Genomic DNA, 19,985 nt, shown 5'->3' with positions numbered 1-19,985 from the left:
CCTGGTGTAAGTTCCGACGCCTAAATTAGGCGTGGAGTAGGTGCATTCTATATCAAACAAACATATAAACGGCGAGTGACCGAACTCACTCGCAAATGCGCAGTAAAGACCCTCTCTGTCCCGCCCCCGCGTCAATACGTGATGATGGGGGCAGGACAGAGAGGGTCTCTACTGCGCAAGGGGAGAGACGAAACCGCTGTCGCTACCGCTTCCCCCCCCCCCGGTCGCCGCCGCCACCACTGCCCCCACCCGGAGTCGTCGCCGCCGCCACCCACCCTCCACCCGGCCCTCGCTCCGCTATAGAAACAGCGCGGGAACGCAGCACACAGCTCAGCTGAGCTGCCATCGGCCTTCCTTCCCTGCCTGTGTCCCGACACAGGCAGAGAAGGACGGCAGCTCAGCTCATCTGAGCTGTGTGCTGCGTTCCCGCGCTGTTTCAATAGCGAAGCGAGGGCCCAGCCCGGGTGGAGGGGTGGCGGCGACTCCGGGGTGGGGGGGGGGGCGTAGCGGCGGCGGCGGGGCCTTGCAGCGGCGGGGAGAAGGGGCCTTTCAACCCTCCCCCCCCCCGGTCCTATACTAGCCCGTTTTTACAGGCTCAACGGCTAGTGTACATAGATTTTAGAAATGTCCACGCCCCGCCCATAACCACATCCACTTTTCCTCTATGCAACATAGAATTTACGCACACAATGTTACAGAATACGCTTAGCTAGTGCGCATAAATCCTAGTTAATGACATTTAGTGCTATAATTGCTTAACATCCAATTATCACTGATTAGCGTGTTAACTAATTAAGTTATGTGCATTGTTATGGAATACACTTCAATTTCCATGCAGAAATCAAGGAACGATATACAGAATGCCTGCTAACAGCCAAAGTTAAGGTACAAAACTGCCACAGTAAATGTACAGAGTGTTTCAGACACTTAAGGGAAAGTTGCAATGTCATTAATGCAGAATGCAATTAAGTAAACCTCTAGAGATGCAACTAACCGTTCCTTGTTATCTGCCATGTTAGCAGCTGATGCATACTAAAGAAGCCTGCATTAGCTGCAAGGCACACTCCACACCTCCTAATATGAATTTCCATGTTAAGTATTTAATGCAGTGCGCTAATTTTTCTTGACCTCTGTGTTAAGTACTTCACATAGACTGTTAAACAACTCCCAAAGTGACTTATGCAGTCAGTGTCAATTTAGAATTGAGGCGCACAGCAAAACTTATGCCTTACCTGACAATTTTCTTTCCTTCAGTAGCACCAGATGAATCCAAAAACTGATGGGTTGTGTCCATCTATCAGCAGGTAAATACTGTACTGAAGACAGTGGTCCTGGACAGCTAGCCCCCCTAGTCAGGCAGTATATGTTGCATCACAAAGCAGAGCCACAAAGAAAAAAAACCTCACAAAAAACGCAAAACAGAAAAAACACCAGGAACATAGCCATGCCGAACGTGGCAATGCAAATGGTTCTCCTTGAACAACTATAACCGAATCCCCTGATCCTTACATGTGTTCACTTCTTCTAACATTGCACTATCATAGACAAGAAATCAATAGCAAGAGAGACCCCATCAATCAAAGAACTGCAACGCAGCTGAATCCTGGATTCATCTGCTGCTACTAAAGGAAAGAAAATTATCAGTTAAGACATAATTTTACCTTCCAGCAGCAGGTGAATCCAAAAATTGAACAGATGTACGAAAGCACTCCCTAATGAGGGTGGGAAGCCACCGCTTCCCAAAAGAACACCACTGCACCAAAACTGACATCCGTCCGTATGGACACATCCAGTCTGTTATGTTTCAAAAAAGTATGCAAAGAGGCCCAAGTTGCCGCCTGACAAATCTCCTCAGAAGAAAAAATGCCCATCTCCACCCACAAGGCCACTTGAGTTCTCGTGGAATGGGTCCGCAACACCAGAGGAGCCATCCAACCTTCTAAAAGATAGACTGACAAATCGCTCCTTTGATTCAATGCACCACAGTTGCTCTGGACACAGCATAGCCCCATCGAGGCCCTAACAGGAGAACAAACAGATGATCCGCACACCGGAAGTCACTAGACATCTGCAAACAATAGAGCAGCACCCTCCAAACATCCAAAAACCGAAGTGTCACAAACTCCTCCGGGTAATCCTCCCGAGAAAAGGAAGAAGGGATCGGCATGAGAAGGCCTGAAGCTCGGAAATCCTACGCACCGAAGCCATGGCCACCAAAAATACTGCCTTTAAGGTCAGATCTTTGTCAGAAGCCTTGCACAAAGGTTCGAATGGCACCCGCTGCAACGCCTTAAGCACCAAATTCAAATTCCAAGTTGGACATGGGTGATGAAGAGGAAGGCAAAAATGAAGAGCACCCTTCAAAAACCGAGCCACATCAGAATGCGCTGCCAGAGACAAACCGGACACGTGCCCTCGAAAACAGGCAGGCACCACCACCTGAACTCGAAGAGAATTATAAGAATAAAGAATGAGGCAATATATCACTTATCTTATTTTACGTATCTGATTACGACCAGAGGCGTTATAATTGATAACCTGGTGGATGGCTCCCCCTTGACGAAGCAAGTACTGCGAAACAGGCAACCTGTCGGGGTTTGTGAGCACACCGGTTTTAAAATAAGATAAGTGATATATTGCCTCATTCTTTATACAATGCTACTAATAAAGAGTTAGAAACTTAAGCACTGGTTGGTCGGGGGTAGAGTCTGTGATTATAATATTTACACGGACAGAGGTTCACTACGAGAGTGAAGTGATACTAGCCGTGGCATATATATGAGACTCACCCGGCACAACATAACTGTACTTTCAGATATCCTCTACTTTTTGTGCTGTTTTGCATTTATATTTCAGTAGAGAAGTGCCCTTGGATTTTGGCGGTATTCTAGAAATCAGCAGTGGAATTTCCCAAGTCCATCTTAATAATGGTTTATGAACCTTTTTTAAACCCTGCTAACTACCACATTCTCTGGCAACAAAATTCCTGAGTTTAATTACACACTGAATGAAGAAATATTTTCTCCATTTTTGTTTTAAATTTGCTACATAGTAGCTTCATTGCGTGCCCCTTGCACTTGTATTTTTGGGTAAACAAGTGATTCACATCTACCCATTCTACTCCACTCAGTATTTTATAGACTTCTATCATATCTCCCTTCAGCCGTCTCTTCTACAAGCTGAAGAGCCCTAGCCTCTTTAGCTTTTCCTCATAGAAAAGTCATCCCCTTAAATGGCAACTACCTCCAAGCCTGATAAATCCCAAATACCACCCTCCAGGTCACCAATTACCTGACTCCATTATAGTGCCACAAGTGGCCCACATAGCCTACTGAGTGTGCATCCCAGCATGGGACCCACATAGCCCATATAGGCTGGTGGTCCACCAGACTGGCTCCAGGATTGAAATTCTTGCAGGTCAGATTGAATATGCATAGAAAGGGTGGGGGGGAGCTGGTGAAACATGATTACCTTATTTTTGCTCAGAACGTTAGCTCCAGCATTCAGCAGTAATCGCACGATTTCTAGATTCCCAGTGAATGCTGCATAATGAAGGGCTGTGTTGGTATTCTGGAACACAAAAATATCAAGTCACATCTCTCTCTTTTTTCTTTTCATAATGACATTCTACACAAAAGAGGGTTCTGCATTCAGAAGCATCAATTTACTGCAAGTTGGAAATGGACCAAATCTGAAACAAGTTCAGGATTCACCAGCAATTCTCCCTGGCTGTGCTGCAGACCAGTTTTCAAACCAGCTACTTTATTTTCTATGGCATCGAAACATGTGTGCCAAAAGGCCAATTTTTGACTAGCATTTGCACCTAAAAACTGGGTCTGCAACATCCAATCTGTAAGTAATAGTTTTGTTGTCCCTCCCTCCAGACATGCAAATGACATGACTCATTCCTCAAAACAAAAGACTCACTGCTACATCACCTGGCAGCCAAATCCCAGTTCTGTTGCAGCTCACCCTCCTCTAGACAAACCCTAGACCTGGGCCAGCCAACACTTCTGCAACACATTGGGAGTACGTACCTATGATGGTGTGAAAATTGATATACACAGGGAGTTACCTGCCTTTGTTAAGGGTTATATTGTTACCCACTCACTGGTAGGCTTAGATTTATTCTGTGTAATCTTCCCTGGTTTTCCCCTTTTAAGATGGAGGCGGTAAGGATTCTGAGGGCTCCCATTGCTAAATTATTTAGTTAGTTTTTTGTATATTTTATTGATTTTCACATTGAATCTCACCAACACTGTTAGGGTTACTTTTTTTTCTATTTTTGAAGTTGTTTTGCTTAGATCCCCTTGGGGTTTTTTTGGATTGTTGAATTTCTTTGTATTACAACTGAATAGCTGCTGAAAAAGGTTAAATGTGATACATTTTTGGTCTCCCTTCAACCTGATCTACTGGGTTGTCATATAAAAATGAAACTTCTACAAATTATTTTTAAAGAAAAACAACCTTTATCAATCTGTACATTATGCACAGTTATGCAATATAGAGCAAGGCATGTGAAAGGACGCAGTGTTATCTAACATGGGGATAATGACATGGCATGTAATGTGAAAAGGAGAATGTCTTCACCTGGTCTTGGTAATTCACATCTATTTCTTGCTTAGTGAAGAGCTTAACGAGCTGCACATTGCCGATCTCCACAGCATGTATGAAATCCATCTCTGTCCTTAATGCGACTCTTTGAAGAATAAGAATCAGGAAAACTGTGAATCTGCACCACATCCAAAAGCATTAATAGGATGAGAGAAAACAGCTGAGGCCGCAAGAAGATACAGAAATATATGTAGAGAGAAAATAGCGGCTTACCTTTGAGTTGTGAAAGAAACACATATGTTACCTGTTTTAATCACTTTGAGAGTCATTTTATTAAGCACTTTCCACAAGTTACTCCTGAAGGAATTCTGTACAATGCAGAAACAAGGAAGCAACAGAGACTGGCATGGTCCCTCTCTTCTCCTTCGCTACGCCATGCCACACCACGCTTCCTCAAATCACCCAGCAAGAGGAGGACAGTGGATGCACATTACACCATATCCTCCTCCGCTGCCCAGAGTCCAACTGCTGAATTTAAACTGTACCTCTGGGGAGAGACAGAAAACCCAAGGAGAGAAGCAGAGGGAGGGAGGAAGAGCGAACTTGGGGACGGAGTGAACTGGTAGTCTTACTGAGAGGGTAGGCCAGGGCCCACCCACTTTTAGCGGTAGCTGGTGGGGATCCCAAGCTCGGCCAGCTGAAGACATTCCCCTGATGGTAACAAAAACGCTACTCTCCACGATACTGGCACCTACCTGCGCATGCTCAGTTTTAAGCACATGCCTGCCACAGACTGCCAATGTAGGAAGAGGTGTTTTCCCGCCAGCTGAGATTTTTTTTTTTGGTTTGGGGGGGGGAGGGGAGAACACTTGGTGCCCACCCACAATCTATAGTCTGGCTATGTCCCTGCTGCAAGTCTTGCTGGCAGACAGGAATAGAGAACAGGTGAGTGGAGGGTGGGAGGAGAAAGCTGGAGGCTGAATGCCCAATTGGGGATGGAGTTTCTAAGTTTATTTCAATCTTGCTATCACGCAAATTGAATAAAATATCTATGTAGCTTATAATTCTAGAAAGAAGTAATCGGGAGAAGAGAAATAGGGGGAGAAAGCATGTAGGGAGGGAGAAACTGAACTACAATAAATGATAGGAAAGATAGGTACCAGAAGGGATAGGGGAAGGAATGGTATGTCTGAGCTGCTTGACAGGCCCATCACCAAGGTAATCTATGTAAGTATAAAGACATCCTCTCCCATATGGATCCATCATTCCTAGCATCTCCCCTCCATATACCTCGCTCCACCCTTGTAGTCCAGCATCTACTCCCTCTCTCCCCACCCCACACGCTTGAAGCCTGATCTCTCCCTCTCCCCCTTTCTCCCTCTCCCTTCCATTTCCCCAAGTCCATTCCTCCCTTTCCCCCTACCACTCCATCCCTCCCTCTCCCCCTTCTTCCCCTCCCTTCTGTTCCCCCCATCCATCCCTCCCCTCTCCCCTTCCTCCCCTCCTTTCTGTTTTGCCGTCCATCCCTCCCTCTCCATCTCATCTGACATTTCTCCTTCCCTCCCCTTCCGCCACCCCTCTATCCTTCCCTTGAGTCTTCTCTTCTTCCCGCCTCCTCCACGAGTGTGACATTTTTCCCTTCCTTCCTCCTTTCTGGCCCACCAATCCATCACTCCCACCTTTCCCTCCCTGCAATCATCACCACTCCCTATCCCGTCCCCCCGTGTCCCTATACCCCCCAGTCCAGAATCTCCCTTCTATGTTCCTATTCTCCCCCACATCTAGCATCATCCCTGTGTCCATCTACCATCTGCACGCATCTCACCCTCCCTCCCATCCAGCACCTGTCCCCTTAAGCTCCAGCCCTCCCTCCCTTCCCTCCAGCGCTGCCTCTGTCACCTTCAACTCCAGCCCTCCCTCCGTCCCCTCCAGCGCTGCCTCTGTCACCTTCAACTCCAGCCCTCCCTCCGTCCCCTTCAGCTACAGCACTCCCTCTCTCCAGCGTTGCCTGTCCCCTTCAGCTCCAGCCCTCTCTCCCTCCCTCCAGCACTGCCTCTGTCCCCTTCAGTCCAGCCTTCCCTCTAGCGATGCCCCTGCCCCCTTCAGTCCAGCCCTCCTTCCCCCCCTCCAGCGCTGCCTTCTCCCATGTGAGTCCAGGCTTTTATTTTCGCCAAGTAGATCCTCCATGGGGCTGCTCCAGGGCCTTCCCTCCTCTGCCAGCTCCTGCCTTCTGATATAACTTCCTGTTTTGCAAAACCTTTTTGTAGTTACAATCAAGATGGTTTACATATTATATGCAGGCACTTATTTTGTACCTGGGGTAATGGAGGGTTAAGTGACTTGCCTAGAGTCATAAGGAACTGCAGTGGGAATCAAACCCAGTTCCCCTGGTTCTCAGGCCACTCCACTAACCATTAAGCTACTCCTCACTTGAAGGGTGGAAGTAATAGGGTACTGTAAATCAGTTTGGTGTACAAAGAAATTGAAGGCTTTAAAACTACTGTTTAACACTGCATTGCATTGAGGGAATAAAATACAAAGCTGCCTTTTCTTGAGACGATAATAAACAAGCTTAAGGTTTATTTTGCTTAAATTATTGGCTGTCAAGAGCATGTCTTAAATCTAAGTCTACCCTCTGTCTCTGCTGGCAAGGGTCAAACCTGCAGATACCACTAGACTCAGCAATCAAAAGCAGAGGAACTTGTCACAGATGTGACCTGAAACAACTTGACAGGAACCTGCAACTTTAACCCGAGTATGCAATGAATGAAGTTGCTCAAAGAATACATCCAGTCTCCTTACTCTATTCCCCCTGTAGTAACCAAGTTTAAAGTCATTTAATCAATTGTGCATGCTTAAAGATTATGTACACATACTTTACGTATTCAAATGGGGGTGTAATAAATAAATCCCACAACAAACCTGACTTTTGTTCCCTTCCTTTCTAAACCAGAGCACCGAATATCGACATATGCATTTTTTTGTAGACCACTAGGTTAGAGGAGTATTTGGATGATTATGTCTTTTGTAATCTGCTTTGGATAAAAGCGGGCCTATAAATAATAATAATAATAAAACATAACTATCATAAAACTAGTTTTAGAATGTTCGATTTTGTTTGAACGTGGAGAAGTGAGCTCTATAGAATACAGATTTCACTGCCACGAAAAAATACAAGAAAGCAAGTTACTTTTTTTGTTTTTTTTTACATCAGCACAGATGGCCAGTGCTACTGGTCAGTTCAGGAAAGACAGGAGTTCAAGCAAATATCTGTAACTTTTCCCCCCTCTCCATTTTCCGTGCTGCCAGTCAGAACCAGCACTGATACCCCTCACGCAGCAAAAAAAGGCAGGAAGGGCCGATAGATTGCTAAGGAGAGCTGCTGCTACTGCATAACAAACCAGCCAGGAACAAGAAAGTTAAGTTTCAGTAGGTGAGGGAGGGGGACACTTTTGTGGAGAAGTGACCGTAGAATACAGATCTCAGCAAGGAGATTTAATAAGATTCGAAAAAAAAATACGAGGAAGTTACCTTTTTTTTTTTTTTTTTTGTCTTACATCAGATTAGATGAACAGTGCTAACTGGTCACTTCAGGAAAGACAGGAGTTCAAGCAAATGTCTGTAGCTTTTCCCCTCTCCGTTTTCCGTGCTGCCACAATCAGAACCAGCACTGAGCACCTCTCCCACCACTGCAAACTCTGAGGAAAGACAAGCAAAGCAGGGAAGGGTTAGGGCTGGTTTTCTTCCACTTCCATGTGCTGCTAAGGAGAGAGCTCGTGGTGCCCCTGCATAACAAAACAGGAAGGAACAAGACATTCAGTTCCAGTTTCGTTTCACGCTGCTGAACTTAGATGAGGGAAGGGGACACTTTTAAGAGGAACACCACTAACCGGAAGAAGGAAGCATTAGCAGACCAAAGTCAGTTTAAACTTTTTAGAAGAGGATCCGGAGCCAGTCAGAACCAGCACTGAGCACCTCTCCCACCACAGCAAACTCTGAGCAAAGACAAGTAGGGAAGGGTTAGGACTGCTAAGGACAGCTCCTTGTGCCACTGCATAACAAACCAGGAAGGAACAAGACATTTAGTACTGATGCATCACCCAAGTGTCAGAATGCAAGATTACTAGACTTCCCCAGCACCGCGGTTTTACTGTGAAGTGTGAACACAGGTTCAGGACTATTTTTTTTCCCTCTGTGCTACTTCTTTCAGCTTTTCTCCGAGCTTACCTTATCCTGGCAAGCTCGCTGCTTCACTCCGTGATCACAACTCCTCTATTGGCAATAGATAAAGGAGAGATTCTCCAGATCCTCTTCTAAAAAGTTTAAACTGACTTTGGTCTGCTAATGCTTCCTTCTTCCGGTTAGTGGTGTTCCAAAAAGTAAATGGAAAAATCTCAAATTAAAGAAAGCAAACGCAAAATCGACCCCCCCCCCCAATCCATCCTTCATTCATTCACATATTTATTCTACACTATAGTGTCCAGTGCTTAATGCTCCAAGTCGTTCACCTCACCTGCAGCATATACTTACTATCAGCGCGCAATCTCAGAGCAGGCTGTAAGTTCCACGCGGAAGATGAGGGACGGGGACACTTTTAAGAGGAACACCACTAACCGGAAGAAGGAAGCATTAGCAGACCAAAGTCAGTTTAAACTTTTTAGAAGAGGATCCGGAGCCAGTCAGAACCAGCACTGAGCACCTCTCCCACCACAGCAAACTCTGAGCAAAGACAAGTAGGGAAGGGTTAGGACTGCTAAGGACAGCTCCTTGTGCCACTGCATAACAAACCAGGAAGGAACAAGACATTTAGTTCCACGCGGAAGATGAGGGACGGGGACACTTTTAAGAGGAACACCACTAACCGGAAGAAGGAAGCATTAGCAGAACAAAGTCAGTTTAAACTTTTTAGAAGAGGATCTGGAGAATCTCTCCTTTATCTATTGCCAATAGAGGAGTTGTGATCACGGAGTGAAGCAGCGAGCTTGCCAGGATAAGGTAAGCTCGGAGAAAAGCTGAAAGAAGTAGCACAGAGGGAAAAAAAATAGTCCTGAACCTGTGTTCACACTTCACAGTAAAACCGCGGTGCTGGGGAAGTCTAGTAATCTTGCATTCTGACACTTGGGTGATGCATCAGTACTTACAGCCTGCTCTGAGATTGCGCGCTGATAGTAAGTATATGCTGCAGGTGAGGTGAACGACTTGGAGCATTAAGCACTGGACACTATAGTGTAGAATAAATATGTGAATGAATGAAGGATGGATGGATGGATGGGGGGGGGGGGGGGGTCGATTTTGCGTTTGCTTTCTTTAATTTGAGATTTTTCCATTTACTTTTTTGATCCTTAAAATAGAAAAAGCCTAATGCAGTGGTCTTTATTAATTTTTAAGCTGGGGCCATTTCGATCTAATGAACTGAAGGAGAGCAGCAAAGTGTCTTTCAATGCGGGGCCACAACACTGCTGACCGGTGTGTGCCAATGAAATGCATCCCTACCTACCGGCCCACCTTCAGACTTCATTGAGAAGGAAGTACAGGCCGTTCTCGGTATTTGCGCTTTCGACATTCGCTAGTTTGCTTATCCACAGACGTGCAAATAGAAGTAGCAATTCGGCATTCACAGACATGTGCATTTCAAAACAACCATCTTTTTGCTTTTGTGTTTTGGGAGTTTGTAGCACACTGTGTGATTCTCAGGTGTTGTCCCATGAGTGATCCAAACCCTGTATTTCCTATAGGGATACATGTTCACTTTTCATGGTTTTGGGGAAATGGTATAGCTGGAACCAAATTCCTATTTCCCCATAAGTATGTTTTTTGGTGTTCGCAGATTGACGGTTTGCAATTTGGGGGGGGGGGGGGGGGGGGGGGGGGAGGGGACCATGCCATCACGAATGCTGAGAACAGACTGTATCCTCAAGATTGTGAGCGTTTCCAAATGCGTTCTCATTTTTCTATTGAGAAATGCCTTGTCCTTTAAGCATATGGCTATGCCCTCCATCCACGTTCCCCTTTCTGTCCTGAGTCAGAATAGCAAAAAAAATCTAGAAAGACAATAGGGGCCGCTATTGGCTCCCAGGTCTTGCATCGAAGAACACTAACGTAGTGCATGTGAACATGCAGTTGTTTATTTGTTGATTAACAAAGCTCCCTATACCCCTCAGACTAAACTTACTTTTTCCGGCTTGGCCAGGATAAAGCAGGAGAGAGGCTCTGGTGGCCGCAAGAAGGAGAGTTTCTTTCTCCCAGCCACTGTTGGAGCTACAGGCACATTTGAAGGACCAGGGGAGGTAGGGTTGGAAGTGAAGATATGCTGGGCGTGTGGGGAGGGGCAGGGTTGGAAGGGAAGGAATGCTGGGCATGTGGGGGGGAGGGTTGCAAGGGATGCCAGGCATGAGGGGGGGGGGGAGGAAGGGAAGAGATGCTTGGAGGGAGGGTGGAAGAGGAGAGGTGCTGAGTGTGCAGGTGGGAGAGGGAGGGTTGAAAGGGAGAGATGCCAGGCATGCAAGGGGGGAGGGTTGGTAGAGAGAGAGATGCTGGGCATGTGGGTTGGAAGAGGGAGATATGCTAGGCGTTCGGGGTGGGAGGGAGTAATTGTACAGGGATTAATTGTGTAGGTGTCTTTTTTTTTTCCCTTCCAGCCCTATACAACCCCTAAGTTAGGGCTGAACAAATCCCAGGTGCCAGGTCACCTTGGTGATTAATAATTTCCATCTTGCCTTGGATTTTTGTGCCTCATAAGCAGCTGCCACCAGAGCATGAGTGTCTTCCATTACGCACCACATGAGTCTGAGCTGCATAGTGCAGGAACTCACACTAGTCTTGCAAGATTTGAGAACTGAAATCTGATGAGAGTTCATGCACCATACAGCTTAGAGTTTTCACAGAACCACATAGTATGGGGAGAATGATGTTCCCGCTTAAGCAGCGGCCACATCAGAAAGGACAGGGTTCTTGCTCCACGGACATCAGAGTGAAGATCGGTGCGGTAGTTGGGAGAGAAGGACAAAGCAGACTGACTTGCTGGGGTGAGAGGGGCTGGGGAGGCAGCTGACTGGCTTGCAAGGGTGGGGATAAAGATGGTGAGGGCTAGCTGGAGTAGGAACTGAGGAATGGCTGATTTAAGGAAGGAGAAAGATAGCAGGATAGGGAGGAAGATTGGTGGAGGAATGTGCTAAAGAGAAAGATTGCTGAGAGAGTGAGGCTGGATAATGACAGGATGGGTGGGGGAGAGAGAGACTGGGAGGGAAAAGGGGGCTACTGGCTCTGTATTTCTGCCAGTGGCCTGCAGGGATGTATTATGGGCCTGATTTACTAAGATTTTGTTTTTCTTGGACAATGGAGTAGGACAGCAGCCTTAGCCTTTGTAAATCAGGCCCTAAAGGAGCTCTGCTAGATCTCCAGCTGTCCCCAGTAGGAAAGGTTTCTCTGCTGTTAAGATTTTGGCCTGTCAACTGAATCCAAAGGAAATTTGTCAAGGCGTGCCCTAACTGTTGCACAGAATAAAAGCATTAAAAAGTGCAAAATGTAATGTCATTTTAATTCATGTTTTGTGTCTTGTAGGAGTCTCATGATGTTCAAAAATGCTCAGACTCTGTGCCACAGGTGGCTTTCTTCATACCCTTCTCAATACTGTAATGCCTCAGAGGCATTGTGGAGCTCCCGGCAATTCTCAAGAGGAGACTGCGGATGGCTTCTGAGATCTAAAGCCAGTATCGCAGACAGGGGACCTAGAGGCTGCCTAATTTTGCTGGGAGGTCAGAGAGGATTTAAAACTGCTATCTGTAAGGATGTGAGGGTGCCTGAATGGACACTATGGAGAAACAGGATATGGAAAACTTTCTCTGCTGATCCTGGTAGGCACTTATCACTGTCATCATCTTTGAACAATTGGAGCACAAAACCTAGTTCTGGCACCTTGCTGAAGCTGCGGACACGCGTACTGGTGGTAGGCTTGATAGCAGGTATAGTCCTGGCTGGTGTGATCTACGTGCAGTGGGAGAAGGATAGGAAGCACAAGTTGCAGCGTGTGCAACAACTTAAGCAGTTGGCTGTGGGTCAGGGGGATTTTGATTTGGTGGATCACTCTGGGAAGCCCAGATCTAAGAAGGATTTCTTTGGCCACTGGGTGCTCCTGTACTTTGGCTTCACACACTGTCCAGACATTTGCCCAGATGAACTTGAGAAGATTACACAAGTGGTACACCTGCTAGACCAGGACAATTCAGTGCCCCAGGTGCTGCCCGTCTTTGTGACTGTGGACCCTGAGAGAGATGACGTGGCAGCTGTGGCCAAGTACGTGAAAGACTTTCACCCACGCTTGCTGGGACTGACTGGTAGCCCCGAGCAGGTCCGGGATGCAGGCAAGGCCTATCGAGTGTACTACAGTGCAGGGCCCAAAGATGATGATAATGACTATATTGTGGACCATACTGTGATTGTCTACCTGCTGAATCCTGATGGTCTTTTCACAGACTATTACAACCGCAGCAAAACAGCACAGGAAGTAGCAGCAAGTGTGAAGAAACACATGCAGACCTACAGGTCCCTCTTTAGCTGATTAAGATTGACTGGAACAGTGGCAACTTGACAGATCTTCGATTCTGTCGGAGGAGGGAATTAAGTGCACCCATGCAGTGCTTTTGAAGGGGAGACAGTTGTGTGGGTAAAGAGCATGGAAATTAAGAAATAAGAGGCTTGAATGCTTCAACGACTGACTTCTTATATTATAGCAATACATTTTTAATTGTAAAAGTAAATGATTTAAGTGCAGGCAAAGGCAATTGCTGCTGTGTTCTTCAATCACTCCTCTTTATATTGGAGGTGTCCGTCTCTGGTGGTCACTTTATTTTTAGGAGAACGTATCAATTGTCACAATTATGCATGCAGGTAGGGAACAACAAAATGATTATGATTTGTGTTGCTTAATGACTATGGCTTTTTCTTATGGCATTGTTTTTTCACGTTTCTTTCTTTGCTTAACTTTTTCAAACTTAAAATCTCTTTGATTCAGTTTTTATTTTTCCATAATTTTTTTTCCTTGCTCTCCAAGCAAGATATTTATTTGGTAGGGTGAGTGGGTGGGTTTCTGTTTTGAAACGTGCAAACATGCTGTTCTTCTGTGGCAGGCACTGTGCCTTCATGCATCAATAAACCAAGCAAACGGAAAGCAAATGCAAACTGAAACTTACATTATATCTGGAAAAGTCTAAAGTCTTGTTAGCACATTTATAGAGCTCTTAAAGTCTTCTTCACATTTAGTAAGAAGGTGCCAGTGGTTCGTGCTGGCCAAGATCTTCATTTATGGTCATGTGTCACTGTGAAAGCAGTTCTGATTATCTAGCCTTATGGCATGGTCTATAGCTCTTTGGTGCAAGAGACTGCTGCCAGATTGGGAACGGAGGCTAACACAAGAACAGTGCACAGTATGGAGTCACAGAAACAAATTTATTTACACTGTTACATACCGACAATTATAAATTGTGTTTTGTTACTGATATAAACTACAACATGCAATCATTAAAATACCAAAAATAATATAGTACAATAATCCCCCTCTTAAAACCCAGCCACCAAACACAGCTATCCAAGTGACTTCTGTGGTTAAAAGAGCCACAGTTCATGGCAAAAACTGTCCCCCACCCCTAGGGCAGGACCCTTTTAAGTGCAGCTTAGTAAAAAGACCCCATAATGCTTTATGTACTAAGTCACAATTTTTGAATTGGATATGCCAGCAAAAGCCAGTGGTACTTGTAATGGGAATAGTGATGACTGGAGAAGACCTAAATACAATACATTGCAATAACCAAAATGAAAGGTAACTGAAGTCTGGATTACTTTGCAAAAAATCTGTTCACTTAATCTTTCAGATGAAAATGCTCGTATTTTAAAAAAGACCAATTTTGTAACTGAGGTCTCAGCGATAAGAATCAAATCGTACCCTAGTTCTTCAGTTCATCTGTAATGTGAATCGAAACTCCATCCATATGAAAACCTTTGGCTAATTATATCCAACCAATCTTCATAATGTGATCTGAGTCTTCACTAGGTTAAAACAAAGTTGCAGATTATCAAGTTTGCATTGCCCTAAAATATAGATCAATGTGATTCGTAGTCGGTACTCCATGATAGTGATATGTTTGAGTTTGCTTTTACTTAATAAGATCTCATGGTTAGGAAACCCTTGATCCATTTGAATATATTCCATCATATGCCTATCTTGTCAAGTATTCTTAATAGTATATAGTGGTCAACCATATTGAATGCACTTGAAAAGTCGAATTGCAAGAGGAGTATGTTTTTACCTAATGCGATTTCCTTTTTGAACTTGGCTAGGAGAGTTACCAGGACGGTTTCTGTACTGTGGAGAGATCTGAAACCCAACTGTGATTCATGAAGGATTGAGAAATTGTTGATGTATTCAGTAAGTTGTTTAGCTACAATGCTTTCCATCGGTTTGGTTGGAAGTGGGATGGATGCCACAGATCGGTAGTTGGTGATATCGCTAGTTTTCTTTTTGGTGTCTTTTGGTAATGGTGTGAGTAGTATATTACCTTTGTCTTTGGGGAATATGCCATGCTGGAACAAGAAGTTGAGGTGGGAGGTAATTTCAGTGATGAATCGAGTGTGTGGGGGAGGGGGGTGTTCATTAGATAATTGGGGCAGGTGTCCAAATGACAGTAGGCTGTAGAGATCTTATTGGTTGGTAGTGCTATTGTTTCTTGTGTGATCTGGGCAAAATTTGTCCAAGTTCGGTCGGCTGGGTATTCTTCTGAGCGTGGGTCTAGCTCATTAAGGAAGGCATTAAGGTTGGTGTAGTCCTGTGACATATTTTTACGTAGATCGACAATTTTGCCTTTGATGTAGTTAACAAGTTCGTCTGCTGTTGGGATTCCTGATTTTGTTGAGGACACTGGTTTTGTGTCTAGTAATTTATCCAGTAGCTTGTATAATTTTTTCATGTCTTTGTAGTCAGAACCTAATTGTTTATTATAGTAGTTCCGTTTGGATTTTTTTATTTCATATTTGTATTTTCTATGTGATTCTTTCCAAGCGTTTAGATTTTGATCGTTTTTGTTTTTTCCCCATGCGCATTTGTGTTGACTGGTTCTAGATTTTAATTTTCACATTTTCGTTGAACCATGGGGTCCTGTTTGGTTTGTGTGTTTTTTGTTCGTAAAGGAGCTAATTCATTTAGAACGGTGATATATTTCAATTCCCAATCTGCAAGATAGTTGATGGAGTCAGATGGAATAGACCAATTGTTGTCGTAAATTGATTGCCAAAATGCAGTTGTGTCCACTTTACCTCTGGTTTGGTAAGATTTTTTTTCATCAGCTTTGAGATGCCCATTCTTCAGCCAATGTAGGGTCAGATTTAATTTGAAGCGATCTGACCATGTAATTTCCGTCCATTTGTGGTCAATGACTTTAATGATTTGGTTGGATGCGAATTTATGGGTTAGCAGGTCAAGTGTGTGGCCGTTTCTGTGGGTGGCATTCAGATGTGGCCATTTGAAATCCCATAGTTGGAAGAATTCCTCACAATCTTGGACACCAGTTGAGTTTGTGTCTTCTAAATGAAGGTTTATGTCCCCAATGACTAGTATGTTTGAGTTAGATGTACAAGTGGCCAATATGAAATCCATTAGGGTTATATATGCTTCGCTCCAAGTGCCTGGCGGTCTGTAGAATAGGACGCAAATTAGATTGCCGGCTACATTTTTATGTTGCAATTTGATTGAGGCAATTTGTAGTTGAGGTGTGATTGATTCAGCAGTGGTTTCTAAAGTGAGATGGGATCTGTAGATTATGGCAATGCCTCCACCTCTTTTACCTATTCTGGTCCAGTGTTTAATGTTGTATCCCGGAGGGGATCGCCAGTGAAAGATTTTGACTCTGACCCTTCCAGTTCAGTTTCTGGCCTTTAATCCAGGCTCTCAGCAGGCTATGGAGACATTTCCAGTGGGGTCATGTTCACCATGCCATTTGGGCTTTCCTGAGCAATAAACTGTACTTGCTATTGTATACAGTTCATGTTTTGCCAGAATTATTGGTGACAAGTTTTAAGAATGCCACAGCAACACAAAATGAGGTGGCACTCCCATCAGTTAAGTTCCTGCCACACACCACATGATCTGGGTATAATTACATGCTCTTGACACAAGAGCCCATGGTGGCATCACTGCTAGGCCATAACTAGGTGTGGGTAATCCCTCTTTGAAATTGAATGATGGCTCCTGGCAGCTTTCTGCTTCAACCTACTAACTGTTGTTGGGGGCAGGCAGGGGCATCAGAGCTAGAGGGAATTCCAGCTCCTAGGGATGTCCTCTGCCTGAAGCACAATTGCAAAGGAACAAAGATTTTGTAGTAGGTGGCAAAATATGCATAAATATTTGGCAACTGAAGGGGGTAGTTACTAACAAGCAAAGCAAATCATTATAACAATTATATTATTTGTGGAAAAATAAGCCAGATGTGAGCTGGGGTTATTTTTCCTCTGAGGAGCACCGAGCTGTCAACAGTACTATATTAAAAGGGCTGGAGTTTACAATGTGTGCACAGACATCTCTCTCTTCCCCCTCCCCCCCCCGCCCAAGACACCTACTCCTACCCAAAAGATCCCCCAGCTTTCAAGACAAAACCCCACCCCCCTGGGATCTATCCACCCTTCCCTTATATTTGGTGGCTGGATCAATCCATCCATACAGATGATGACATTAAAACAGAGGGCCTTTGAAGTGACCTAATTTATGGTCTCCAGAGGATAAAATTGAAGTACATACTAAAACCAAGTTTGAAAAATAATCTGCCCAAAGCCACCATCATTCTTACATTGGTGAAGACTGTGCTAGTTTGTGGAGGTATGAACCAGTAACCAAGCTGCTGCTTTAGCAAGAGAAGTGGTGATGGAACTGAGGTGGCAGTTAGGTTTTCAGGATACTTATAATGAATATACAGGAAATAGACTTGCATACAATGGAGGTCGTATATGAAAATTTATCTTATGCATAATCATTGTGGAGACCTGGGTATCCAATCTCTTAAGAGCAAAGGAAACTCCTCCAACTCAAATTGTCCTAACTGTGACTGTATGGTGAGCTTAATGCCATAGTCACAGATTCCTGGATTGATCTCTGACTAGTGGGAGTAGGATTCCCAACTAATGTTAAATAATATTTGAAGCCATTGTTAATTTCCATTATATACTGCTGTCTTGTTTGTACCACCACCACTCCTCCCTTGAACTGTTTGTTTAATAACCAACTCCTGATTTTTTACTTAAATCCATTAGATTTTCCTTCTGTACTTGAGTCAAATTTCTCTATTTCTTTCATATCTCTTAATATCAAATTCCTGAATGCTGCTATCTCTAGATTCACCATCGTAGAGGAAGGTAAAATTATGTATCATACCTGATAATTTTCTTTCCATTAATCATAGCTGATCAATCCATAGACTGGTGGGTTGTGTCCATCTACCAGCAGGTGGAGATAGAGAACAATCCTTTTGCCTCCCTATATGTGGTCATGTGCTGCCGGAAACTCCTCAGTATGTCGATATCCAAGCTCCATCCGCAGGACTCAGCACTTAGAGAACTACACCCACAAAGGGACACTCTGCCCAGCTCACCACCGCCGAAGCGGGGGAGGGGAATTAACCCAGCTCATCCCCACACAAGTGGGGGAGGGGAATCCGTCCAGCTCATCCCCGCGGAGCGGGGGAGGGACACCACCCCGCTGATGCAGGGGGATCTGGCTTATCCTGCAACCGCAACCGCGGGAGGAGCTGACTGACCCTAACACTGCCGAAGCGGGAGGGGTACAAAGCTGCCGCACGAAGCGGGAGGGAGTGCCGGCAGAATTTAAGTCTCACTCCAGCCCCGTAAAACGGAGGGGAGAGGAATGCAGCAGCTCACTGTAACACAAACTCGTCTCAACTCTTGAAGAATTCATTGAAAAACTTGAACACGAAGTCCTCCTGAACAGGAACTGAAGACTAAACTTGAACCTGAAATGCAACCAGAATATAAACAGTACAGATATCTGGGAGGGGCTATGGATTGATCAGCTATGATTAATGGAAAGAAAATTATCAGGTATGATACATAATTTTACCTTCCATATCATCATGCTGATCAATCCATAGACTGGTGGGATGTACCGAAGCAGTACTCACCCAGGGCGGGACATTGAAATCCCTGACCGCAACACTGAAGCTCCAAACCGGGCCTCCGCCCGAGCAGCCACAGTCAAGCGGTAATGCCTGGAGAAGGTATGGGCCAAAGCCCAAGTTGCCGCCTTGCAAATCTCTTCCAAGGAGACGGACCCGGCCTCTGCCATCGAGGCTGCCTGAGCTCTAGTGGAGTGAGCCTTCAGCTGGATAAGCGGCACCTTCCCCGCGGCCACATAAGCCGCTGCAATGGCTTCCTTGACCCATCTTGCCACTGTAGGCTTAGCAGCCTGCAGACCCTTACGAGGACCTGCAAACAGGACAAACAGATGATCCGATTTCCGGAAATCATTGGTCACTTCCAAGTATCTGATGATGACACGTCTCACATCCAGATATTTGAGAGCAGAGTATTCCTCTGGGTAGTCCTCCCTACGAAAGGAAGGGAGACAGAGCTGCTGATTCACATGGAAGCGAGAAACAATCTTGGGCAGGAAGGAAGGCACTGTGCGAATAGTCACTCCTGCCTCAGTGAACTGCAGAAAAGGCTCTCGACATGAGAGTGCCTGGAGCTCGGAAACTCTTCTGGCTGAAGTGATAGCCACCAAAAAGACTGCTTTCAACGTCAGGTCTTTCAGAGATGCCCTCGACAAGGGTTCAAAAGGCGGCTTCTGCAATGCTCTTAGCACCAGGTTGAGATTCCACGCAGGCACCACTGAGTGCAGAGGAGGGCGCAGGTGATTAACTAACTTGAGAAAGCGCACCACATCTGGCTGCGAAGCCAGGGAAGCACCCTTCAGGCGGCCCCTGAAGCAAGCCAGAGCCGCTACCTGGACTTTAAGGGAACTGAGCGACAGGCCTTTCTCCAGACCTTCTTGCAGGAACGCCAACACTGAAGAAATTGGAGCAGTGAAGGGAGAAAGTGAGCCTGCTTCACACCACCCTGCAAAGATACGCCAAACCCTGGCGTAAGCAGTAGAAGTAGAGCGCTTCCTCGCTCTCAGCATAGTGGCGATGACCTTGTCTGAGAAGCCCTTCTTTCTCAGACGCTGCCGCTCAATAGCCAGGCCGTAAGACCAAAGGGGGAGGGATCCTCCATCACCACGGGACCCTGATGTAACAGTCCCTGCTCCACTGGCAGCCGCAGAGGATCGTCGACTGAGAGCCTGATCAAGTCTGCATACCAGGGACGTCTGGGCCAATCCGGACCCACCAGGATTATCCAGCCCGGATGCTTTGCCACCCGGTCTAGCACCCTGCCCA

General features: G+C 45.5%; 2 protein-coding genes across 3 annotated transcripts in view; one reads left to right on the top strand and one right to left on the bottom strand.

Annotated features, from left to right (window-relative positions):
- The window catches only part of LOC115479275 (death-associated protein kinase 1-like), a 44,396-nt gene extending 39,429 nt beyond the window's left edge, over window positions 1-4,967 (bottom strand). Inside the window, exons 1-3 of the mRNA XM_030217123.1 lie at window positions 4,828-4,967; window positions 4,591-4,699; window positions 3,472-3,570 (exon numbers count right to left, since the gene is read on the bottom strand). Of these exons, the coding sequence (XP_030072983.1) occupies window positions 3,472-3,570; window positions 4,591-4,699; window positions 4,828-4,883 (264 nt within the window). The 5' untranslated portion in view covers window positions 4,884-4,967. The remainder of the gene's footprint in view (window positions 1-3,471; window positions 3,571-4,590; window positions 4,700-4,827) is intronic.
- A 4,296-nt stretch (window positions 4,968-9,263) lies between these two features.
- Window positions 9,264-13,947, top strand: LOC115478725 (protein SCO2 homolog, mitochondrial). 2 transcript variants are annotated; one of them, XM_030216282.1, is made up of 2 exons: window positions 9,264-9,549; window positions 12,115-13,946. In XM_030216282.1, the coding sequence occupies exon 2, from the start codon at window positions 12,122-12,124 to the stop codon at window positions 13,109-13,111; it is 990 nt and encodes a 329-aa protein (XP_030072142.1). In that variant the 5' UTR covers window positions 9,264-9,549; window positions 12,115-12,121; the 3' UTR covers window positions 13,112-13,946. The 2 variants fall into 2 exon arrangements, with proteins under 2 accessions (XP_030072142.1, XP_030072143.1); XM_030216283.1 differs by lacking the exon at window positions 9,264-9,549 and adding an exon at window positions 9,645-9,722 and having other exon boundaries at window positions 12,115-13,947.
- The last annotated feature ends 6,038 nt before the right edge of the window (window positions 13,948-19,985 follow it).

The sequence above is a fragment of the Microcaecilia unicolor genome, chromosome 10, assembly GCF_901765095.1.
Source record: "Microcaecilia unicolor chromosome 10, aMicUni1.1, whole genome shotgun sequence".
NCBI classification, from domain to species: domain Eukaryota; kingdom Metazoa; phylum Chordata; class Amphibia; order Gymnophiona; family Siphonopidae; genus Microcaecilia; species Microcaecilia unicolor.
The sequence above is the reverse complement of the archived record's forward strand: the minus strand, read 5'-3'. Positions and strand labels throughout refer to the sequence as shown.

What these genes read in the sequence shown, in the direction of transcription:
- LOC115478725 (XM_030216283.1), top strand. Translation starts at nt 12,122, where the DNA reads ATGATGTTCAAAAATGCTCAGACTCTGTGCCACAGGTGGCTTTCTTCA.